General features: G+C 43.2%; 1 protein-coding gene and 1 long non-coding RNA gene across 3 annotated transcripts in view; one reads left to right on the top strand and one right to left on the bottom strand.

The window, feature by feature from the left end:
• The first annotated feature begins 5696 nt into the window (after positions 1-5696).
• Positions 5697-24027, top strand: part of MYH7 (myosin heavy chain 7) — a 34857-nt gene continuing 16526 nt past the window's right edge. Inside the window, exons 1-24 of one of the 2 annotated variants that reach the window (XM_001369320.3) lie at positions 5697-5874; positions 9280-9340; positions 9754-9962; positions 10354-10497; positions 12231-12387; positions 12586-12613; positions 13037-13145; positions 13229-13321; positions 13424-13487; positions 13691-13789; positions 13984-14087; positions 14823-14961; positions 15829-15947; positions 16082-16231; positions 16762-16932; positions 17737-18046; positions 18367-18434; positions 18736-18823; positions 19074-19191; positions 19373-19496; positions 19950-20086; positions 20314-20569; positions 21516-21758; positions 23819-23995. In XM_001369320.3, the coding sequence (XP_001369357.2) occupies positions 9762-9962; positions 10354-10497; positions 12231-12387; positions 12586-12613; positions 13037-13145; positions 13229-13321; positions 13424-13487; positions 13691-13789; positions 13984-14087; positions 14823-14961; positions 15829-15947; positions 16082-16231; positions 16762-16932; positions 17737-18046; positions 18367-18434; positions 18736-18823; positions 19074-19191; positions 19373-19496; positions 19950-20086; positions 20314-20569; positions 21516-21758; positions 23819-23995 (3099 nt within the window). In that variant the 5' untranslated portion in view covers positions 5697-5874; positions 9280-9340; positions 9754-9761. The remainder of the gene's footprint in view (positions 5875-9279; positions 9341-9753; positions 9963-10353; positions 10498-12230; positions 12388-12585; positions 12614-13036; positions 13146-13228; positions 13322-13423; positions 13488-13690; positions 13790-13983; positions 14088-14822; positions 14962-15828; positions 15948-16081; positions 16232-16761; positions 16933-17736; positions 18047-18366; positions 18435-18735; positions 18824-19073; positions 19192-19372; positions 19497-19949; positions 20087-20313; positions 20570-21515; positions 21759-23818; positions 23996-24027) is intronic. The other variant, XM_007479837.2, reaches the window with a different exon arrangement.
• On the bottom strand, positions 13783-19954 carry LOC103093447 (uncharacterized). The gene is made up of 3 exons (XR_008914853.1): positions 19644-19954; positions 14235-19224; positions 13783-13925 (listed from the first exon to the last, which is right to left on the bottom strand). It is a non-coding gene; the product is annotated as an uncharacterized LOC103093447 (long non-coding RNA).

Genomic DNA, 24027 nt, shown 5'->3' with positions numbered 1-24027 from the left:
AGATTAATTTAAAATGCTTGCTAATTTGAAAAAATAAACTAATGGTGCCTCAGTACCTTTGTCATTATTATTGTTGTCTAGTTGTTTTCTAGTCGTGTCTGACACTTCCCATTTGGGATTTTACTTGTTTGTTTTTTTAAACCCTTACCTTAAGTATTAACTCCAAGGCAGAAGAGCAATAAGGGCTAGGAGATTGGGGTTAAGTGACTTGCTCAGGATCACACAGTTGGGAGGACCTGAAGTTAGATTTAAATCTAAGACCTCTCATTTCTAGGTCCTGCTCTCTACCCACTGAGCCAACTAGCTATCCCTCCATTTGGTATTTTCTTGACAAAGATACTGGAGAAATGGAATTATTTATCAGTTCTGGGAGGAAGGAGAGAAAAGGGAAGGGAGAGAAAATGAATCATGTAACCATTTTAAAAAATAAATTAAGAAAAGATACTGGAGAGGTTTGCCATTTCCTTCTCCAGCTCAATCTGACAGATGAAGACTGAGGCAAACAGGGTTAAGTGACTTGGCCAGGGTCACACAGCTAGTAAGTGTTTGAGGTCAGATTCAAACTCAGAAAGATGAGGCTTCCAGAGGCCAGATCCAGAGTTCTATCCACTGTGCCACCTAACTGTTCCTTACCTCAGTATACCCAGTCCATTAGCTGACATGGAATAAATGCTAAAGGTCAAGCACCAGGGGAAAATGCCTGGTTTTCTCTATCCAAAAAAATTGGGGAGTGTCCTAGATTTGGTTTGGAGGACCCCAATAAGTCTGGCCTGGCCCAGGGGTCTACTTTGACCTCTCCCTGGCAACAAGTCTCCTGTGTGTGATTATCTCCATTGTCCCCCCCCCTCTATGCCATCACAGAGAACACATCTAACTCCAGCGATAACCCAAAGAAAGTCCCAGAGCCCTGTCTCCCTGTCCCCAGGACAACTCTGCTAGCCCTCCTCCCCCTACTCTCCAGCTGCCCGCTGTCTGTCTGAGGGCAGAGACTGGGGGGTGGGGGAGCAGGCAGAAAATACAAAAGAATTGGGAGCATGTTAGAAGACAAAGAGGGAGAGGGAAGAGCAGCTGTTTGGAAAAGGAAACCTGATATAGGCTCTGAGCTCAGCCCTCTAATCCCTGGCTCGTGTGGAGCCCTGGAGGGGGGAGATGGCCCGCCCTAGCCAGAGACGCTCTACAGGGCAACCCAGACCCCAGATTACTCCATTATCTCAAGGCAGGAAGGCTCAGGTTTCCTTTCTTCTCTGCCTCCAGCTTGTTCTCTGTCTCTCTCTTTGTTTCTCTTTGTCTCTTACTGTCTCTCTTTCTCTTTCTCTCCTGGTCTTTCTGTCCCTGTCTCTGTGTCTCTCTCCATTTCCCTCCTAGGATTCTCTTTGTGTCTCCTCAAGCGGTGCCTTCCCCTGCTCTCACTTCCCTCTGGGTCTCTGCTCCCTTTTTCCCTTGCCCACTAGTTGCCCTATCTCCCTTCTCTGCCTTGGGGATAATTTTAGCTGCTTTCCCCAGAACTCCAGCAAGTGATCCCTGTTTGGGGCCTGACACTTGATCACTGGGGTGGTGACACAGAGCCCAGACAAAGCAGGCACAATGAGGGGAGGAGGGGAGAGGATGCCCAGATTCACCTTCCTTCCACTCCAAGCCTTATTTGGCTTTCCTCGGCAAGGCAGCCCTCCCTTCTGCTCCTTTTTATTTATAGCCATTTGTAGCCATCTTCTCTCTTTTGTTCTCATCCATGACTCTCCCTCCACCCCCTTGACAGGCAATGCCCCCTTTCTCCATAGATCCAGGGCTATTCTTGCTTGGAAAGTGGGTCCCCAGCACACCAGGATGGCTTACAGCCAGGAGCTCTAGGTTTATCCTCAGAGTTTAGCTTCTCTAAAAGGTTTGCAAAACTATTCACCCTGGACAGCTGCCCGAAAAAGGGAGGTTTCCTTGACAGGTGTGGGTGTGAAACATTAGAGCAGGTGTCTGAGGGGTCTTGTGGGGGTCTTTAAGGACAGCAGAGACATCCAGCTGTCTGGGATGGTGGAGGTGAAATCTAGAGACTAGAAGAAAGAATAGACGACTCCTAGGAAGTCCCTGCTATCCCCAACATGAGTTCCCAAGGCATCGGATTTAGGGAGCAAAATTGAAAGAAAAGCTCTTCTCTTTTCCAGTTTCCCCCAGCAGGCTAATAGCTCCCAAACCAAGAATTAGGGCAAATAAAGCTTGATGGATTTCTGTTGAATAGACTGTGGAAAGATAAGATCCCAATCCCACCTCCAAAGAGAAAATGATGCCCATAATTAGGACATTAGTTTTGACATGAATAAGCTCTCACCTAAGCAGTATCTCAGGGACCTGTACCCCAGACTGGGAGAGGAAGGTAACTTGTGTCTGTGATGGCTAAAAGAGACAGAAGGAAAATCATACATCTATTCAGCCCAGTCTCTGTCATCCCTAGGCATATTGTCTAATGTATTTGACCTTTCTGCAAAGTCTTTGCAGAGTCCAATTCAGGACCATCAGAGTCTTTCCTGGTGTATATGTCACCAGCAGGCAACTAGGTTCAGCCTACAGTCCTGTGAGGCAGATAATATGATTTCCATCTAACAGATAAAGAAACCAAAACTTAATAGGTTAATTGCTTTGCCCTTGACCACCCAGCTAGTAAGTATCTGAGGGACAAGTCAAACTCAGGTCTTGTCTCTACCTACTATCCCATGCTGCCTCTTCTCTGGATTAGTCTTCTCTGAGGTCCAAAGTGATAGCTAGTTATTCAGGGGAGTTAATCCACATCAGATGAGAAGATAAATTCCAGCAAGGGGGCTTTAAAAATTGACTGTGTGAAATATAGGACCATAGATAGAGAGCTGGAAGGGGCTTCAAGGTCTCCTTGACAAAGAATCATCCTTGTCAAATCTATGTAAGATCCACTCCCAAATCTATGTAAGATCATGGAGACATGGAATCATGGAGTCAAATTCAATCTATTGATTTTACAGGTGATAGAACTGAAGCCCAACAAAACTGGCATTTGCTCAAAATCATACAGCTAGTTAACAATATAGTCAAGACTAGAAGTCAGGACTAGAACTAGAATAAGTTTCTGCCCTGCTCAGTACAGATTGGTTGACCCCCTCCCTAAATCTCATCATGGAGGCAAATTCAGTCCACTGATTTTACAGGTGATGGAACTGAAGCCCAATGAGACTGGCATTTGCAAGATCATATAGCTAGTTAACATCATAGTCAAGACTAGACTTGACACTAAAACACTGGCTGCTATCCTTTGGAAAGGGGGACCATTGGTCTCTCTGCATCACCAGCCTTCTTTTCTGCCTAAATATGAATTTCCTTGTTAAGGAGTAGGACAGGCAACACTAGTTTTGATGGTGGGAATCTGTCAAAACTCACTCTTATAACTCTAAAGTGACACAGGGAATTCAAGGATTTTTGAATAACTAAAAAGGGAAATTGAGATTTGTGGAGATTGTGATGGGGACAGATGTCCAGATGAGGGACTCAGAAACCTGAGTTCTGGTCCAATTTTTGCCACTAATGAGCCCAGATGTAAGCTTCAATGAATTATTTATCTTTCCTAGACCTCAGTTTTCTTATCTGTAAAATGGAAATGACACTACCTGCATAGGTGTGGAGAAAATCAGAGTGAAGTGCATAAAGCATTTTGTGAACCATAAAAGAATCATATAAATGTCTGCTACCTAAAGTCCCTTGTGACTAAAATCCTACAAGCCTCTATATAGTAACTAGCTTTTTTTTGTAGTTTAAAAAAATTACCATATTATTCATTTTTTATAAGTGAGTAATCTTATAAAACCCAAACCCCCAAACATATGCCCAAATAAACAAGTGATAAATCATATGTTTTCATCTGCATTTTTGCTCCAACAGTTCTTTCACTGGAAATGGATAGCATTCTTTTTTATAAATCCCTCAGAATTGTCCTAGATCATTGTTGTAACTAAATAGTTTAAAGAAGTCAGGGGCAGAGGCAGAGTTTCCGTCTAATTCCAAAGTAACATCCTTTCTATTTTAGAATTTCACATCTTCTAGATGTCCCCTTCCATTATTCCACATCTTTCCCTTCCTTCCCTCCTTCCCATTGCAGTCTTCCTCTACTGCTCCAACTCCTTCATGATTAAAAAAAATTATTGATTTTTCATATCATCTCTCCATATCTGTAAAACCCATATAGCAGGCACTTACTAAATTCTTGTTCCCTTTCTCTTCCTTCCCCAGATAGAATTCTCCCTTTTAACAAAGCAAATCCACACACTGGTCATGTCTGATAACCAGTACTTTTTTCTCTGCCTCTGTTCCTTTGTGGGGTGGTTGGAAGTATGATTTACACTCTAAAGTCAGGACTAGTCAATGCATTCAAATTTCTTACATCTTGCATTCTTCCCGTTTATTTCATTTACCCTTTTAAATGTTATAAACTTGGGAGTTATAAAAAAAAACCCAAACATATCAATATACAAAAGGACAAGAAAAAGGGATTGTATAAGAAACTAATGTCTTTTTATCTTGTTTTCTTCTCCATTACTGAGATCACTATATAAATTCTTCTCCAGTTCTGTAATTTTCACTCTAGGTCAGTTCATGAAAGTCTTTTGAGAATTTCTCTGAATATTTCACTTTCATTGGATTTCTTTCTGTGTGAAAAACAAAACAAAACAAACAGACAACAAAGGGGCAGCTAAATTGATGTAGTGGAGAGAAAGCTGTGCCTAGAATCAAGAATACCTTGTTCAAATACACCTCAAATGTTTACAGGCTGTATGACCCTGGACAAGTCACTTACCATCGATGTCCCTCAGTTTCTTTAACTATAAAAAGGGCATAAGCACCTACCTCACAGGATTGTTGTGAGGATTAAATAAGACTTGAGGAGATAAGACTTGAAAATTGGTTAGCATGTAATAGGTGCTTTATAAATTCTCATTCCCTTCTCTCCAGATTCACCCAGATAATGTCTTGAAACTAGTAGATGCTATATAAATATATAAATGCTTTTTCCTTTATTCCATAATATTTGATTGCATCCACATACTACCACAATTTATTCAGATATTTATTCCCCAACCAAATGGGTACCTGTTTTGTTTCTAATTGCCCAAAAAGGATTCATATAAAGATTCGTGTCTCTATGAAGTCTTTCCTTCTGTTCTTTCCTTCTCAGACTACGTGTGGAACTGTAGTACTGACAGGTCATAGAGTATGTACGTTTGGGGATCTTTCTTGTACACTTCCGAATTGTTCTCCAGAATGGCTGGACCACTTTATAGCTCCACCGATAGTCTCAACTCACTTGTGACACTTAGCTCCGCAAGCCTAAGCCATGAAGTTTGGAAGAAAGTCCCGGGAATGTGGAGCAGGGAGGCTCCAGTGAGCATGAAGGGGGCAAGGGCAGTGCCAGGGGCTGGAAGGAGAGGTGGCAGCAGGTCTGAACCTGGAGACGCCTGGCTAGGGGTTCGGGAGGGCCAGCCTGTGCTTTATCCCTTTTGGTGGGCTCCCTACTCCTGCCAGCTGTGGAATGCGAGGCTTGGCCAGGGAGATATTTTTGCTCCCTTTGGAGCTGCCCCCGCCCTCGGGAACTCAGACCCTGCGAGATCTCCGTGCCATAACAATGACGACCACTTCCAATTGTTTCCTATCCCTCAGGGGGGTGGGGGAGAACGTTGCTTGGAAAGGGGGGAGGGGGACTGGGGGAAATGCTTCTGGTGACAACAGCCCTTTCTAAATCCGGCTAGGGACGGGGTGCGGGTGGGGGTGGGAGCACCCTTCAGTTCCGTATATAAGGCCCCTGAGACCAGCCCTGCTTCCACATTCTTCTCTCCTTGTCTCTCTGTCTGTCTGACTTGCTAATCTCAGGTAGGAGTGGTGAGCCTGTGACCTCCCCGCCATCCGCCTGGGCCACCGTGAATGGGGAGGGGACAGGAGGAAGAGAGTGGCTTCCGGGGATGGCTGTAGTCATCCCAAGGAAGGGGGGGTGCCTGCGCACCTGTGCAGGTGGACCTTACAGGGGAAGTGGAGTCTCTGGGGGGATGTATGGAATGGTTCTCAGGGGGCCCAGCTGGGATGCGGAAGGGGGCGCGTGTGTATTAGCCAGGGGGGAGGCATGTATTGAAAGAGGTTTCCACGAAAGTAGGTGCCTGGTTACCTGCTTGGGGGTGGGGGCGGGGGTGGTGCTGGATGAATAAAGTGCGGGTGAATGTGGCAGGTGAAATTGGGTTTTTAAAAATCCGTGGGTCCCTGTCTTGATAAGTCAGAGTGGGGAAGGGTATTTATAAAGAGTAAATCGCTAAGGGCATATGCCCCCCACTCTAACGGAAGTGGGGATAGCAGAGAGGATGAGACTTTATAGAACTAATACCATTTGTTGGACATCAGAAAATGTGGGACACATTAAAGTGTGTCCAGGTATGTATAATGTACATCTGTGAGCCTGGGTATTTTGCAGATACTTAGGAGTGAATCCCACTAGCATATAAGTATGCATGTATAATATCAGGTAGATATATATATATATATAAATACATTATATATTATAATATATAGGTGTATATAGTATATAAGTAGATATTAAATACATATATCTATCTATAGGTGTATAATATATATAGATATTAGATACATCTATGCTTATAGATGTATCTATGTATCTATTTTATATATATGATACATATCTATCAGATATATATCCCTGGGCATACATATGCACCTGATTACATATATACATGCAAGTGCAATTCATATATTTATATACACATATATTGTGTATATATATGTATATACTATATGTTTATATATGTATATTATACATGCATATAATAATGGAATTATTAATGGAATAAGAAAGCCTGAATCTAAGAAAAAACACTGGATTAGGCATCCTTGGCTTTGAATTACTGCTTCCTGACATTTACTACTTCTACAGCACTGGGAAAGTCGTGAAACCTTTTTAGGCCTCGGTTTTCTCATCTGAAAAAGGGGGAGGTTTAGATTAGATGATGGTGATAACAGTGGATAGAATGCCAGGTTGAAGTCAGAAAGATTCATCTTCCTGAGTTCACATACTTTCTAGTAGCTGTGTGACCCTGGACAAGTCATGTAAGCCTGTTTTGCTTTAGTTCCTTCATTAGAAAAATGAGATGGGGAAGGGAAATGGCAAACCACTCCAGTATTTTGGCCAAGAAAATCCCAAATGGGGTCACAAAGAATAGGACATGACTGCAATGACTGAGGACCACAAAGTTCTTTTCAGCTCTGAAACCAGTGATTCTGACTTGAGCAGAATTTATTAGCTGCATCTGAGCAAGTCACTTAATTTCTCTGTGCCTCATTTTCTACATTAGTTGTTTTTTTTTAAGGGTTAATACTTGTATTCTCTGACTCCTAGTATTGTGGGCAAAGTGCTTGGCAAACTTTAAAGCAGTATAAATACAGGAATTATTATTATCATTATATCAAGTTTTGCTAACATCATTCCATTCCTCCTTTTAACAGATGAGGGAACTGAGGCACAAGGTAGTTAAGGAACTTTCCCAAAGTTATACAACTAGTAAGCGAAAGAGCTGGGATTTGAACTCCTGCTTTCTTACAAATCTAGCACTATTTCCTAATGATTATTATGTAAATATGTCTGCATGGCATATTTGAATCTGCTTTGGAGACAATCTTGGGACGGAGGTGGTCCAGACCTATGATTTCTTTAGTGAGGGGAAATCATCCAGTGGGAGCTACTTTAACTGGGGGAGATCAGCAAAAGAAGCTGGAGAGTTCCTAAAATACAGAGATTAAGGGACTTTCTCCGGCTCACACAGCCAGAATGCATCAGAGGCAAGTCTTGAATTCAGGGCTTTCTCCAAGGTTGACCATATATAATAACAGCCAACATTTATATAGCACTTTACAGATAATAACTTATTTGAGCCTCACAACAATTCTATGAAATGGATACTATTATTTTTCTTGTTTTATAAATGAGACACAAAGAGGTTAATTTACTCAGGATACGTTAGAAAATGTCTGAGGTGGGATTTGGACTCAGGTCTTCCTGAGCCTTATCCTGAGTTCTATCCACTGAGCCATCAGCTGCCCCTACACCACACAGTCTTTCATAGGAGTCTGCTGTGCATATTGGGAGTAGTGTATGTATTTGTAGGGACAGTGGATAGAGCACCATACCTAATCTACCTCAAATTCTTCCTACCTGCATGACCCTGGACAAATCACTTAACCCCAATTGCCTAGCTTTTATTGCTCTTCTTGGAATTGATACTGACAAAAGGAAAGGGGAGAGAGAAAGAGAGACAGAGACAAAGATAGAGAGACAGGGAGAGAGAGAGGGAGGGAGAGAGGGAGGGAAGGAAGCAAGGAAGGAAGGAAGTATATGTGTTTGGAATGTGGGCATGTATCTGGGGAGGGGGGAGGAGAGAAGGAGGGGGAGAAAGAGAGAGAGAGAGCTCCTATAGGAGATTACGGATGTGGTGGGTGTATATGATCAGTGTGTCTGGTATATGGCTTGGGGTGCATAGAGTGCAGTTTATCCTTTAAATGAATGGATATACCCAAGACAAATTGGTTTAGCATGCTTTAGGTGTCTTTCCAGTATAGTGAGACCGATGAGTCTAGTGGTTTATGGAAATTAGAGGTATTCATTAGTAGCCACACTTTCTATAAGCCAGGAACACATGCATGGAATGAGCAGGAGTGGGATTATCTTCCAAATTTTCTGAAGGAATGAGGAAGATTAAGACTCAAGGCTTAATCACCAGGAGAAAACCAACTTGCAGCTGTTGGGACTAAAGCTCTGATCTAAAAGTTATGATGTCTGAGAGAAGAGAAAGAGGAGAATACCCTCACTCCCAAACCCAAAGGGATGAGTGTGGGGCAAGATACATGGGCTCCAAAGGACAACCAGAGCGGGCAGCTGGGTGGCTCACTAGATTGAGAGCCAGGCCTAGAGATGGAAGGTCCTAGGTTCAAATTTGGCCTCAGACACTTCCCAGCTGTGTGACCCTGGGCAAGTCATTTGAACCCCATTGCCTCCCCTTACCACTCTTCTGCCTTGGAACCAATACATAGTATTGATTCTAAGAGAGAAGGTAAGAGTTTTAAACAAAGACAAACAAACAAACGAAAAAAAGGACAACCAGAATAAAGGAAAGTGAGGGGCAGGATCAGCCAAAGAAGGGCAAAGATGATGATATTTGCTAGGCTGTGAGGTAGAGGGCTTCCTGTACTCAATTTCTGAGTTTTTCTTCTGTTTCCCAGATCCCCTACAGGCTTGAGTTCCTCTCTCCTCTCTTGCAGACCCATTTGAGGAGAAACCAAGGTAAGTGGTTAGGGGAGAGGGGATGAGAGAAAGGGAAGGGAGATGTGGAGTCCAGTAACCCCAGAGCTTGGGAAGTTAGGCAGCTCTCACTTATCCTTGCCTTCTACAAGGGATCTCCTGATAGTGAATTGGAAACCATAGGGTGCCTTGGAGGAATGAAAAGAGGGAAAGGGAAAGGGGTACACCTAGAGAAACCCTCCAATCACAGAGCCTGAGCTCAAAGCACAAACACCTCTTCCTAATGGGGTGTCTCCAAGCTGAACAAATAACCTTTTGCTGTTAGAGATCAGTTGCTTGATAGGAGAGGTGGGCTGAAGAAACAGGAGGTGTATCATGGGGTTTAATCTTATTGGGGACACTGGAAAGGAAGAAGGAGGAGGCAGAGAGGTCAGTCTGTTTCTTTCCTCATTCAGGCATAGCCATGGGTGATGCTGAGATGGCCGCATTTGGGGCAGCCGCCCCCTTCCTTCGAAAGTCTGAGAAGGAGCGACTAGAGGCACAAACCCGGGCCTTTGACCTCAAGAAGGATGTCTTTGTGCCTGATGACAAGGAAGAGTTTGTCAAGGCCAAGATCATATCTCGGGAAGGGGGCAAAGTCACCGCCGAGACTGAGAATGGCAAGGTGGGTCATAGGATGGATGGGGAAAGTTAGAGGTCCCAAAATGGGTTAGCTGAATTGAATATATCCCAGATCCTGCTTCATGAACACAAAGGTGTCCCATTTTTCCTCCATCTAAGGGATTTATACTATCCTACTTGCCTCAAACTTCCCTTCTCCTTTGGGGATCCTGATTCTCCTTCCCTTCAACTTCCTAGTCTTCCACCTTCCTCCAAAAGATCTGACCCCTGTCCCCTAACCATCTCCAATCCTATCAGTAATCCTTAGCCATCCCTTCCCATTCCCATTGGACCCCAGCCATTCCCAGTGGACCTTAATTCCTGATATTCTTCTAAGAGTAAGAAGCCTGAATTGGGAAAGTGTAATCTGATGATGGGATGGGGGTCTATTGTAGACGGTGACAGTGAAAGAAGACCAAGTAATGCAGCAGAACCCACCCAAGTTCGACAAGATTGAGGACATGGCTATGCTGACCTTCCTGCATGAGCCTGCTGTGCTATACAACCTCAAGGAGAGATATGCCTCCTGGATGATCTATGTGAGTGCTCCATCCCAGGACCAACCCTCTTGGATCCCTCTAGATATATTTTCTGCATACCAACCTCTCTCTACAATAGAAAGTGGCATCATCCTTGGCACTATCATTATTAATCCTATCTCCTGACTCTTCCACCTGTCCCTTTCCTTCTATTTCCACTGTCACCACCACGCTAATTCAGGATCTGATTATCTCTTGCCCAGACTATTATAATAGCTTCTTAATTATTCTCTTTGCTACTAGTCCTCCAATCCCTTTCCCTTTCTACACATCACTGCTGGATTAATCCTCCTAAAGGACAACTCTGACCACATCACTCCTGAATCCTAAAAGCTTCAGTAGCTCCACATGCCTAATGAATCAAATCCAAACTTCATAGCCTGGCATTTAAGGCTCTCTACAATCTGGCCAGAAGTCTGTATCCCACACAACTCTCCTTTATATACTCCATGCTTCAGCCAAGCTAGGTTATTCATGTATTCATAAATATATCCCATACTATCTAAGAGGAAAAGTGTTGGACTTGGGATCAAAAAGATTGGATTTCAAATTCTATCATCAGATACTTACTTGCTGTGTGATCAAGGGCAAATCTGCCAGCCTCAGTTTCCCCATCTATAAAATGGAGAAAATGATAGAACCTATTTCAAAAGATCATTATGAAAATCAAATGAGATAAAATATATACATATTTTTAAACCTTAAAGAACTATATAAACATTAGTTATTATTATTATTAATAACATTTATTATTTCCTTCTTCCATGCCTTTGTTTATACCATTCCCTATGCCTCTACCTCACCTTCACCTGTTGAAATCCTACCCATTCTTTAAAGCTCAGTTCAAGTGTTCTCTCCTCCCTGAAACTTTCTGTTTCCCAGCCAAAAATTCTCTCCTCCCTAAAAAAAATCATATAACACTTCAAAAATCTCACTTGAACTTATTATGTTCGATTTTGTGTTACAGTAACTTGCACATATCTTTCCCCCCCCACTGGATTGTGAGCTCCTTAAGGGCAAAGACCACAATTTATTCATCTTTGTATCTCCCTTAGCACTTAATACAATGATTTTCACAGTTGATACACCATAACTATTTGCTGAACATTCTGAATTCAGATGTTTTCATTCTGATCCAGCTTCTTGACCCTTTGGGACCCAGATGTTTCTGCCCTCTGTATCCAAATGTTATTATTCACTTGGACTGCATATAATCAATCAATCACCCTTTGGCCCACTTCTGACCTCCTGATAGGCATAATTTTTCCTTCTTCAGTGAACTCATTATTTCCCCCCCTTTTCTTCTCTTTGAATCCTCTGATATATATATATATATATATATATATATATATATATATATATATATATGTAGTACCCTTGGTTGAAGAGACAGACAGATTCAGAGACACAAAAACAGATACAGAGATACAGTTACAGAGACAGAGGGAAAGAGGATTGAGAAACTCGGAGACAGACAGAGATAGAGATATGGAAAGAGAGACATAAAGAGAAGAGAGCCAGACACTCTGGGAGAGATGCACAAAGTTAGACACAAAAGGACAGAGATATAGAGATACAGAAAAAAGACAGAGAAATAAATAGAGACAAAAAGAGACTCTGGGTATGTGAGAATGCTTATGTGTATTGCCCATTTCTGAATCTGTGTTTTCTTTTCCTCTCCCCGTCCCTCACTGTCTCTGACCTTCCTCTCTTTCTTTCTCTCTTGGCTACAGACCTACTCTGGTCTCTTCTGTGTCACTGTCAATCCCTACAAGTGGCTGCCAGTGTACAATGCAGAGGTGGTTGCTGCCTACAGGGGCAAAAAGAGGAGTGAGGCTCCACCGCACATCTTCTCCATCTCTGACAATGCCTATCAGTACATGCTGACAGGTGAGAAAACACCTCCCACTTTCCTGGGCGTGGCTCAAAGGAGGAAACTCCCATACTCACCTCCTTCCTCCCAGAAAGAATAGAAAATTGGGAGATATTGAATCAAATGTAAGGGAGGAGGACAGAAAGAATATCAGAGAAGTAATTTGAGTTAATTCTGCACTCCCTGACTCTCTCCTTCCCATTTTCTTATGGCAGATAGAGAAAACCAGTCTATCCTCATCACGTGAGTAAAGCTCTAATTCTGGTCTCCTTTAGCACCCACTCCTATCATGCAATCCTAAATCTGGGGTTCCTGATCTAATCTTGAACTATTAAGCCCCAATTTTCCCTCTTCCCTCCAATCCATCTCAGTTTTTGTTCTTTATCATTCCCCTGCTCTTTAAGTCTTCCCTTTTCTTCTATCCCCTCTCATTTATTTCTCCCTTCATTCTCTCCCTCTTCTTTTTTCCTTTATCTTTCCTTCCCACTGTCATTCTCTCAATTTCCTTTTCCTTTCCTTTCTCCCCTCTCTCTAGCTCTTCTCTTCTCTTTATTCTCCCAGAAACCTTCCCTGCCCCTTCCTCATTTTGTTTGGTTCCTTGAATACACTTGGAATGCAGCAATCCCTTTCTGGCTGCTCCATTTGACCAACTGATTGTCCCTACAGTGGAGAATCCGGGGCAGGGAAGACTGTTAATACCAAGAGAGTCATCCAGTACTTTGCCGTCATCGCAGCCATTGGGGATCGAAGCAAGAAGGAGCAGACCCCAGGCAAGGTTGGTTTGTCAGTCTCTCAGGGATCTGCAATTCAGAGAAAGAACATTCCTCATCCCCAGCTGGTCTCTCTCATATTTTCTAGGGTACCCTGGAGGACCAGATCATCCAAGCCAACCCTGCTCTAGAGGCCTTTGGCAATGCTAAGACTGTGAGGAATGACAATTCTTCCCGCTTTGTGAGTAATACTTGCCTTCCAGGTTGGGACTTGGACATGGCTGTGGAATGACTTTGACTCTGAGCTCTCCTTTTAATTCTCTCACACTCCTTAACTCCCCAGGGCAAATTCATTCGAATCCATTTTGGGGCAACAGGGAAGCTGGCATCCGCTGACATTGAGACCTGTGAGTGACATGAATTTGTCCAGGCTGGCCCCCAAGTTCTCTCCCAGTTGGCTCTGTCTATGACTATCAATCTTGCTGTCTCCCTGGGTCTTTCTATCCCTGCCTCTCTGTTGATGTAGTTACCTCCTTCGCCATCATCCTCCAGCTACCTTTCTGTCTCTGTCCTTCCATTACCATCTTTCCTCTCCCCTTTTCTCTCTCAGACCTCCTTGAGAAGTCCCGGGTTATCTTCCAGCTCAAAGCAGAGAGAGATTATCACATCTTTTACCAGATCCTGTCCAATAAGAAGCCAGAGCTGTTGGGTACGTCCGGGCTCTCGGGCAGCATGCGGTTCCCTCCATGGGTGTCTTCTGTGTCTATTCTCTGGGCTCAGTGCTATCTCATTTACTTCTTTGGAAAGATGGATTCCTCTACTCCGTTGGGCTGATTTGGATAAGGCTGTTGTGGAAGAGTCAGAGACCTACATAGCTTCTAACACATTTCTCTTTCTCTCTAGACATGCTGCTGATTACCAACAACCCCTATGACTATGCTTTCATCTCTCAAGGAGAGACCACTGTGGCCTCCATAGATGACTCTGAAGAGCTCATGGCCACTGATGTGAGTGAAGGAAAGATTGGGGTGGGGATTGGGATTCCAAAAGACTAGAACAAGTGGAGTCAATTCAGTTCTCTCAAATCACTGAAATACACAGTGGGTAAAGTGAGTCAGGGATCCCTAAATTCACATCCAGCCTCAGATACTTACTTATTTGTGATCTGTCTCCCTCAGTTTTCTCATCTGTAAAATGGAGAGAATAATTGCACATATCTCCCAGGTTGTTGTAAGGACCAAATATGTTAACATAAAGTGGTTTGCAAACCTTAGAGTGCTACATAAATGTTAGCTGTTATTATCATGAGTTAAATTAGGTTTCAGGGTAGTTAGTTAGGCAGGTAGTGCAGGGGATAGAACTCCAGGCCTGGAGTCAGGAGACCTAAATTCAAATCCAGCCTCAGATACTTAATTGTTGTATGACCCTGGGCAAGTCACTTAAACCTGTTTGCTTTAGTTTCCTCATTTGTAAAATGATCTAGAGAAGGAAATGGCAAATCACTCCAGTGTCTTTATTAAGAAAATCCCAAATGGGGTCTAAAAGAATTAGACACAGCTGAAAAAAAAATCAGGTTTGTCCTATGGTCTTTTTTTTTTAACTCTTACCTTCTGGCTAAGAATCGATACTTGGTTCCAAGGCAGAAGAATGGTAAGGGCTAGGCAATGGGGGTTAAGTGACTTGCTCAGGGTCACACAACCAACCTGCTTTTGAGCAGTGTCCAACCTTATGCCTGTTCACAGAGTGCCTTTGATGTGCTGGGCTTCACTCCTGAAGAGAAGAACTCCATCTACAAGCTAACAGGGGCCATTATGCACTTTGGGAACATGAAGTTTAAGCAGAAGCAAAGAGAAGAGCAGGCTGAACCTGATGGCACTGAAGGTAAGAAGAGGGGCAGCCTGGACTAGATTAACCTTGGCTCAAGTCTCTCCCCACTCCAATCCATCCTCTTTGCTGTGCCCACAAGCTTTTCCTAAATGGCAGGTCTGGCCGCATCAACTCCTATTCAATAGATTCGAACACTTGCCTGTTACCCCTAGAATCAAAAATGAATTCCCTAGTTTGTCATTTACCTCTCCAGATGGATTAGCTGTTATTTCCCTTCACTCCCTTCTAAGACCAACCAAGCCAACATTCTGACTGTTCCTCAAACAGGAGATGTTTCCTCCCACCACTTTTACTGGGGCTATCTGCCCCCCATGGCTGAAATACACTGCATACTCTTAGAATCCTTCATTTCCTCCAAGACTCAACCTAAGAGCCACTTCCATCCCAAGCCATTCCTGAGCTCCACATCTGTGGTGCCCTCGTCTAAATCTGTTTAAGCATTGATCTCCTCCCAAAGAATGTGGACTCCTTGAGGGCAAAGTCTGTTTCTTCCTTGTCTTTGTATCCCCACTATCTAATATAGTGGCAGTTAGGTGGCTCAGAGGATAGAATGTTGGACCTGAGTTCAAATCCAGCCTCAGACATTTACTAGCTGGGTAACCCTGGGCAAGTCATTTACTTGACCTCTATCAGCCATGGTTTCCTCATTTGTAAAATGGAGATAATAATAGCATCCTCCTCTTAGGGTTGTTGTGAGGATAACATGAAATCATATTTGTAAAGTATTTTTCAAATTTTAAAGTTACATAAAAAACAACTATTATATTAGCTATACTTTTTGATAAACAACCTAATTGATCCAAAAGTAAGTCTGTTCTCTCACTGGTATCTAGTCACCATCTTCCCTGTCTGCCTTTCCAGAGGCTGACAAATCCGCCTACCTCATGGGCCTGAACTCGGCTGACCTCCTGAAGGGGCTGTGCCACCCAAGGGTGAAGGTGGGCAACGAGTATGTCACCAAGGGGCAGAATGTCCAGCAGGTGAGCGCCCTCCTCCGGGTGGTAGGAAGAGTGGGATGGGATGGGCTATCCATTCTTTGATTTCTCAAAGTCTTGACCCTGAATTCTACCTGCTCTCTTTCCCCTGACCATGGGTGTCCCCCTCCTACCTCCAGGTGTCATATGCCATCGGTGCTCTTGCCAAGTCCGTCTACGAGAAGATGTTCAACTGGATGGTGACAAGGATCAATGCCACACTGGAGACCAAGCAGCCACGCCAGTACTTCATTGGTGTCCTCGACATTGCTGGCTTTGAGATCTTTGATGTGAGTGAGGGGAGCCTGGTTTGACTAACTATGCTGCCTTTCCTCAGCCATGGGAAAGATGGATAATACTTGGTGTCATCAGGTGCCAAAGAAGATAGGAGATATTGAAGAGAACAACAGCTCTTGGGGGGCAGCTAGGTGGCTCAATGGATTGTGGGCCAGGCATGGAGACAGGAAAGTCCTGGGTTCAAATCTGACCTTCAACACTTCCAACTGTGTGACCCAGCAAGTCACTTAATCCCAATTGCCTAGTCCTTACCATTCTTCTGTCTTAGAACCAAATATTTGGTATTGGTTCTAAGACAGAAGATAAGATTTGTTTGTTTGTTTTTAAAAGAATGGCTCTTTCTAAAACAGTGAGTCCTCCATAATCTGGCTTTAATAATTTTAGCCCCTCCCACTTTCCAACAGACCAATAAAAACCATTCCTCTAATCTACTGAGACCAGGGTCTTGCTTGTTACACATATATGCCACGTTTACTGATTGACTGAGTGACTGACCTGTCCCACTCTCTCCCTTTCACCCCAGTTCAACAGCTTTGAGCAGCTCTGCATCAACTTCACCAATGAGAAACTACAACAGTTCTTCAATCACCACATGTTTGTGCTAGAGCAAGAGGAGTACAAGAAAGAAGGCATTGAGTGGGAGTTCATTGACTTTGGCATGGACCTGCAGGCCTGCATTGATCTCATTGAGAAGGTGCCCAGTCTCTTCCCCCTGGACCCAGGCCCTCAAACTGAGGGACAGCATCATGTCCATGTCAGAAAATGTAGTCTAAGGACAAGAAGTCAGAATCACAGCATCCTGTCTCCTTCTCCTCAGACCTTCTCTTTCAGACCCTTCTGGAATTATTAGGACCAAAAGAATCCCTTCTCTTCTCCAGGACCTATAGTCTCAGTCCCTCTCCAACCATTTCTCTCCATCAGGGTATCCCGTTCCCCATACCATTGATCTAGTATATCCAGCTGTTCAGATTTCTAGTCATTGACAAAATAGGAAATTTGGAGGCGAAGCAGGGAACAGGGAGGGCAGTTCACACTTTTAACCTCTCAAGCTCAAGCTCAAGAATTTGAAGGAAATAATAATGGCAAAAAAATAGTGGCGATGACAATGATGACAATGAAAATTTAATAGCCAGCTGCCACATTCTCAGACTTTTATATGATATCAATATTTAGAATAAGAAGAGACTTTAGAGGCCATCATCCAAGTTTCTTTTCACAGATGAGGAAACTGAGGTCCAGGGAAATTAGATGAATTGTTCAAGGTGAAATGGGTAATAAGGAGCAGATCCAGGATTCAAACCAAAGTGCCCAACTCCATGTTCATTGCTTTCCACTTTAATACACTGTTTCCTACAGACTAAGATCTCCCTCCCTCTAGAAAGTCTGTACCAATACTATTCAATATTCACCATTACACCAGAATTTTACCTCCCACCATCCCTTAGTGATATTTCTTTTCCTTCTTCCTTGCCTCATTTCCTTTCTTCCTTTTCCACAGCCCATGGGCATAATGTCCATCCTAGAGGAAGAGTGTATGTTCCCCAAGGCTACTGATATGACCTTCAAGGCCAAACTCTATGACAACCACTTGGGAAAGTCCAACAACTTCCAGAAACCCCGCAACATCAAAGGGAAGCAGGAAGCCCACTTCTCCCTAATACACTATGCTGGCACTGTGGACTATAACATCCTAGGCTGGCTGCAAAAGAACAAGGACCCACTCAACGAGACCGTGGTGGGACTCTACCAGAAGTCTTCCCTCAAGCTGCTCAGCAATCTCTTTGCTAACTATGCTGGAGCTGATGCACGTAAGAAGAGTGGGAAATATGGTTTCCTAGAGGACTAGTCAGTGGAACCTAAGAAGAACCCTTGACTATAGAAATAAAGGGTTGTTGTAGAAATCCCAACGTTAAGTTATTGCCTGAGATTCATGTATCTAGTGGGAAGGAGGGATGAGATAAAAACACCAAGATATCAGCATTTGACTTTTTTGTGGAGCTGGTAATCCAATAGGCTACCTGTGTGGTAGAGCTGCAAGAAATGGTCAGTGTTCCTCATTCCCTGCCCATGGCCCTGCCCTTGTCCTCATGATAAGACTAACAGTTTTCCTTTTTGGTCATCTCTATAGCTGTTGAGAAGGGCAAAGGCAAAGCCAAGAAAGGCTCTTCCTTCCAGACAGTGTCTGCCCTGCATCGGGTGAGTGCCCCCTTCCTCAGTCCACATCAGATGCATGGCCCTTCCCTGAGATTTCAACCCTTCTCTCCTGTCCTTTTATCTTTTTTTTCTTTCCCTTTTTCCTCCCTCTTCCCTCCATACTTGTCTGCTTTGTCTTTCAGTATTTTTTGCTCTACCTCTTGCTTCCATCATTTTCTTTCTCCTATTTTTTTGTCTCCAATCCCCTTCTCTACTTATAGTTCCTCTTCTCTCACCTTTCCCTTCATTCTCTCTTTTTTTCCCTCATTTTCCCCTCCTCTTCTTCCTTCTTTTCTGATATCAGGAGAACCTGAACAAACTTATGACCAACCTCCGTTCTACTCATCCCCACTTTGTGCGTTGCATCATTCCCAATGAGACCAAGTCTCCAGGTGAGACCGCACCTCCAGGACGACTCAGTCCATTTCTGGGCATTTTCTGCCCCAGAACAATCCTTTGGTGACACACTTTCCCAACTATTATCCTGGAGGGATATCCTAGAGAAAGGGATCTCTATTCTGTATCTGTACCATCATTCTCCTCCAAATCACATGTTTTCCACTATCATAGATTTTCCATAACTTACTCAGGTTCACTAGCCCTTCATTTATGTATCTTTTCTTCCTCCTCTCCTGTTCACAGGTGTGATGGACAACCCCCTGGTTATGCACCAGCTACGCTGTAATGGAGTGCTTGAGGGGATCCGAATCTGCAGGAAAGGATTTCCCAACCGCATCCTCTATGGAGACTTCCGACAGAGGTGAGTGAGACCCTCAGGAAAAAGTATTTGAGTCTAGAGAGAGAGAACTAGATTAAAGATGGAAAGGGATATGTTTGGAAATTCTTGTTCCTACCCCTCTTGGTTAAGACCAAGGGAAGGGGGATTCTTCATTCAGACACGGACCACAGAATGAGGTGACCTTCTTAATCTCTCCCAACAGGTACCGGATTCTGAACCCAGCAGCCATCCCAGAGGGCCAGTTCATCGACAGCAGGAAGGGGGCAGAGAAGTTGCTTGGTTCCCTGGACATTGACCATAACCAATACAAGTTTGGCCACACCAAGGTGAGGGAGGCAAGGGCATGGGAGAATGGGCTAACTGGGAATGTATAAGGACTTCCCCAAGGGGAGAGAGTTTGAAGTCATAGCTGAGAGAAGAGGAGAGGGAGAGAAAGAGAGAGAGAGAAATCCTTCCAGGCCTTTACTACTTACCATGTCTTATTTGTCCCGCCAGTATCATGCCATTTCTTCTTTGTCCTTTTACTTTCAGACGTCAGAATCTTCCTATGCTTCCATTATCACCTGATGTCTAAAAGAGCATACTAGAGGGAAAAAATTAAATTTCTACCACTAGACTTTGGAATTACATATACTATATCCTCCACAATGGACACATGTCATTAGCTCCTTTGGTGCTTTACTCCTCCCCACACAATTTTTGCTTGATAATATTATCAAAACTTTTCCCATTGAGATAATTTTCACTTCCCCTCTCTAACATATGTACCTTCCTTTCAGGTGTTTTTCAAGGCTGGGCTGCTGGGCCTTCTGGAGGAGATGAGAGATGAGAGACTTTCTCGAATCATCACCCGTATCCAGGCCCAATCCAGGGGTGTGCTTTCTCGTATGGAATTCAAGAAGATCCTGGAAAGAAGGTGAGAAATGTTATGGGAAAAGTTCCCCAGTCTCCATTTCAATGTGTTCCTATTGATCTTCAAAAAGAAAGAAACACAGAGGCAGCCTATATAGGGTTCATGGCAGGAGAGGGCACATCAGACTTGTAGGACCTAGAAGGTGTATAGAGAACATTTTCTAAGACTAAAAAAAAAGAGAGTTAATGTGAGAGGCTTGTTTATTGACTTCTCTCTCCTGGTTTCCACAGAGACTCCCTGTTGATAATTCAGTGGAATATCCGAGCTTTCATGAGTGTCAAGAATTGGCCCTGGATGAAGCTTTTCTTCAAGATCAAGCCATTACTAAAGAGTGCAGAGACGGAGAAGGAGATGGCCACCATGAAGGAAGAGTTTGGGAAGCTCAAGGAAGCCCTGGAGAAGTCAGAGGCAAGACGCAAGGAACTGGAAGAGAAGATGGTGTCATTGCTTCAGGAGAAGAATGATCTACAACTACAAGTCCAGGCGGTAAGACCCAAGGGTACTTCCAACTTTCTCTTTCTCACTCTCATTCCTCATACCCAGTGGAATAGGTAGGTGGCTGAGTGGACACAGAGCCAAGACTAGAGATGGGAGGTCCAGGGTTTAAATTTGACCTCAGATAATTCTAAACCATGTAGCCTTGGGCAAGTCACTTAATCCCAATTACTTTGACCTTATCATTCTTCTGCCTTAGAACTGATCCTTACTTAGTATCAATTCTAAGACAGAAGGTAAGGGTTTCAAATAGAATTGCCTATCAGCACAAGGATGGGGAAAGGAAAGGAGAGAGGGAGATAAGTTCTCACATATAACTTATGAAAACTTATGTGGAAATTTGTTATTATATATAATTCATAAAATGGGTATATATTTTAAAAATAATTTTAAAAAATTTTAAGAAGGTAAGGGTTTAGGGGGCAGCTGGGTAGCTCAGTGGATTGAGAGCCAGGCCTAGAGATGGGAGGTCCTAGGTTCAAATCTGGCCTCAGACACTTCTCAGCTGTGTGACCCTGGGCAAGTCATTTGACCCCCATTGCCTAGCCCTTACCACTCTTCTGCCTTGGAGCCAATACACAAGACTCCAAGATGGAAGGTAAGGGTTTAAAAAAAAAGAAGAAGAAGAAGGTAAGGGTTTAAAAAGAAAAGAAAAGCAAGGAAAAGAAATCCCTGTCTCATTCCTCTTTAGCACTTGTTTTTAATCCTCCACTGCCCCCATCCCTTTCCTCGCCTGTTTTCTCTGAAAGTTTACATAACTGGGAAGCTCCAGGAAAGTCTGGGATCTAAAGATGGTGGTCCATGTCCATCCCATCCAGCATATTCCCTACTAGGATTGGGCTTCTTTCCCTTTCTCTCACCCCCTCCTTTTTTGGAATGAAGATACAACCCCAGATAATGGGCCTCTAAACCATTCTTACCCTGACCTTGCCCTCAGGAACAAGACAACCTGGCAGATGCAGAAGAGCGCTGTGACCAGCTGATCAAAAACAAGATCCAGCTGGAAGCTAAAGTGAAGGAGCAGACAGAACGCCTGGAGGATGAGGAGGAAATGAATGCTGAGCTCACAGCCAAGAAGCGAAAGCTAGAGGATGAGTGTTCAGAGCTCAAGAGGGATATAGATGACTTGGAGTTGACCTTAGCCAAAGTGGAGAAGGAGAAACATGCAACAGAGAACAAGGTGAGCAAAGGGATCCCTTCCAGTTCCATCCCTAGATCTCCATGGGATGTGTAGGTCAGACTGGGCTCTAACATAGGGACAGGCTACCAGTAACATTTGATCCATAAGAAAAATGCTCACAATATATTGTAATTGGTCTAACAACCCCTGCAGGTTTCCAAGATCCAGTGCATGGGGATATACATGCTGACCGTGATGGTCAAAGGACCTACTTGTGTCAATGGTATGGGTCAAGTGGCACCAGCAATGGCATAAGCCAAGTGAATGATAATGGTCAAGTGTGCATTTCTGACCTTACTTCTGCTATTATCCCTCCTTGATTTAAGCTGTTGACCTCATTCATCTTAGGCTGAGTAAGCTGTACACCCTCCTCTATTATGAGTTTGTGCTCCTTGATATAGGTCAGAGTTGCCAATACTGTACACCGAACTCTGGGCTAATTCTAGCCAATATGGTAGCCAGTGGTACCCCTTCTTATTTCTCTGTCAAAGAGTTCTTCATAAATGCATGGCATTCATAAAATCATAGGTTCTGGAAATATCCTCAGAAGCCATATAAGTCATTGCTTCCTTATTCCTTATTAATAGATGAGGATATAGAGACACAAAGAAAATTATCTATCCAAGATCATTCAGAGAATAAATAGCACAACACTGAACCTAACTCACATCAGATCAATAAAGCCACATCCTCTTCTTAGAGCCCTAGAAGGATGAGTCTTCCACAGCCTCCTTGTAATCCTCTACCAAGACCCTGAACTCATCATTTATCAAAAGGATCTTCCTCATGGCTAAAAATAATTCTCCTTTGTTATCAGTTATTAGTGAAGTTGGAAAATAGCTCAGCACTATATTAGTTTCCATAGAATTGAAAATAGTAATTATGTTTCCCTTTGGCCTTCTTTTTTCCAAGCTAATAATATCAAAATTCCTTTTCCCTTTAGGAATACCATTTTTCAGCCTAATACGTCTTTTGCTTTCTCCATATCATTGTCTATTTCTATCTTCCAAATTCTCCCATTTCTACACATCTTCCTCCTTTTTTTGTTGGTTTTTGTTATTTATCTATTTTTGTCAATTGCATGTAATAAATTTCCACATAAGTTTTCTGAAGATATTTGTCACCCTTCCTCCCACAGCTGGCATTTCAGTCTGGATTATACATGTATTATCATGCAAAACATTTTAGTATTCATTTTAAGTGGCCAATCATATAAAACCAAAACCCCAAAACAAAACCCCAAATAAACAAGTGAAAAATTGTATGCATTCCTACTCCAACAGTTTTTTCTCTGGAGGTGAATAGCATTCTTTGTTAGAAGTCCCTCAGAATTGTCCTGGATTATTGTATTGCTGGGAGTGGCTAAGTCTATCACAGTTGATTATTCCATAATGTTGCTCTTACTGTCTACACATCCTTCTTAAAAGAGTCCAAACTGATTAAAGTACTGAACAACATTGGCCACAATTGAGGAATAAATTGCCAGTTTTTCAAACCATACTCTTCATAGCAAAATTCAGTATCATCCTACTTTCTTTCACAATAGCTCATGGTGTTGACTGTCCACAAGGACAGCTGTGATGGTCTACTCTACCAAAATGTCCACTTTTCCTAAATGTATATTGACCATGTCCACATTTATTTATGCCTTTCCCTTCCTGGCCCTTCCTTCCTTCTCCTGCTCCTGAGGACCCTAGATTAGTTAGGAGAAATGATCACCATCCTATAGCAAGTACACTCATTCCTGCCCATTTCCCATCAAATTTCCTATGAGATCTGGAGAAAAAATGAGGAAAGAAACAAAGTTGGCTCCATTTTCTTCTGGTTCATTGCCTGAATTCTTTAATACTCTGAATGCGTGGACCAAGCACTTCTAGTACATTGGGCTTTTCCACATATAAGGAACAATCCTGATTAAGCAGTTTCCACCTTTGATCCTTGTGGTATATGGGGATACCTGGCATGGAATACCTGGGAATTCCCTTTGAATACAACAGTGTAGTACCACAAGTAGGATACCACCAGTGGCCTAAATGAAATTGGGGGTTCTTGGATGCTAGGTCAAAAACTTAACAGAGGAAATGGCTGGGCTGGATGAGATCATTGTCAAGCTGACCAAGGAAAAGAAGGCCCTGCAGGAAGCCCATCAACAAGCACTGGATGATCTACAGGCTGAGGAGGACAAAGTTAACACCCTAACTAAGGCCAAGGTCAAGTTGGAACAGCAAGTGGATGATGTAAGTAAATGGCCAGTTATATATCGGAATAC

This window comes from Monodelphis domestica, chromosome 1 (genome assembly GCF_027887165.1).
Source record: "Monodelphis domestica isolate mMonDom1 chromosome 1, mMonDom1.pri, whole genome shotgun sequence".
Classification (NCBI taxonomy): Eukaryota; Metazoa; Chordata; class Mammalia; order Didelphimorphia; family Didelphidae; genus Monodelphis; species Monodelphis domestica.
This window is presented reverse-complemented; position numbering and strand designations above follow the sequence as displayed.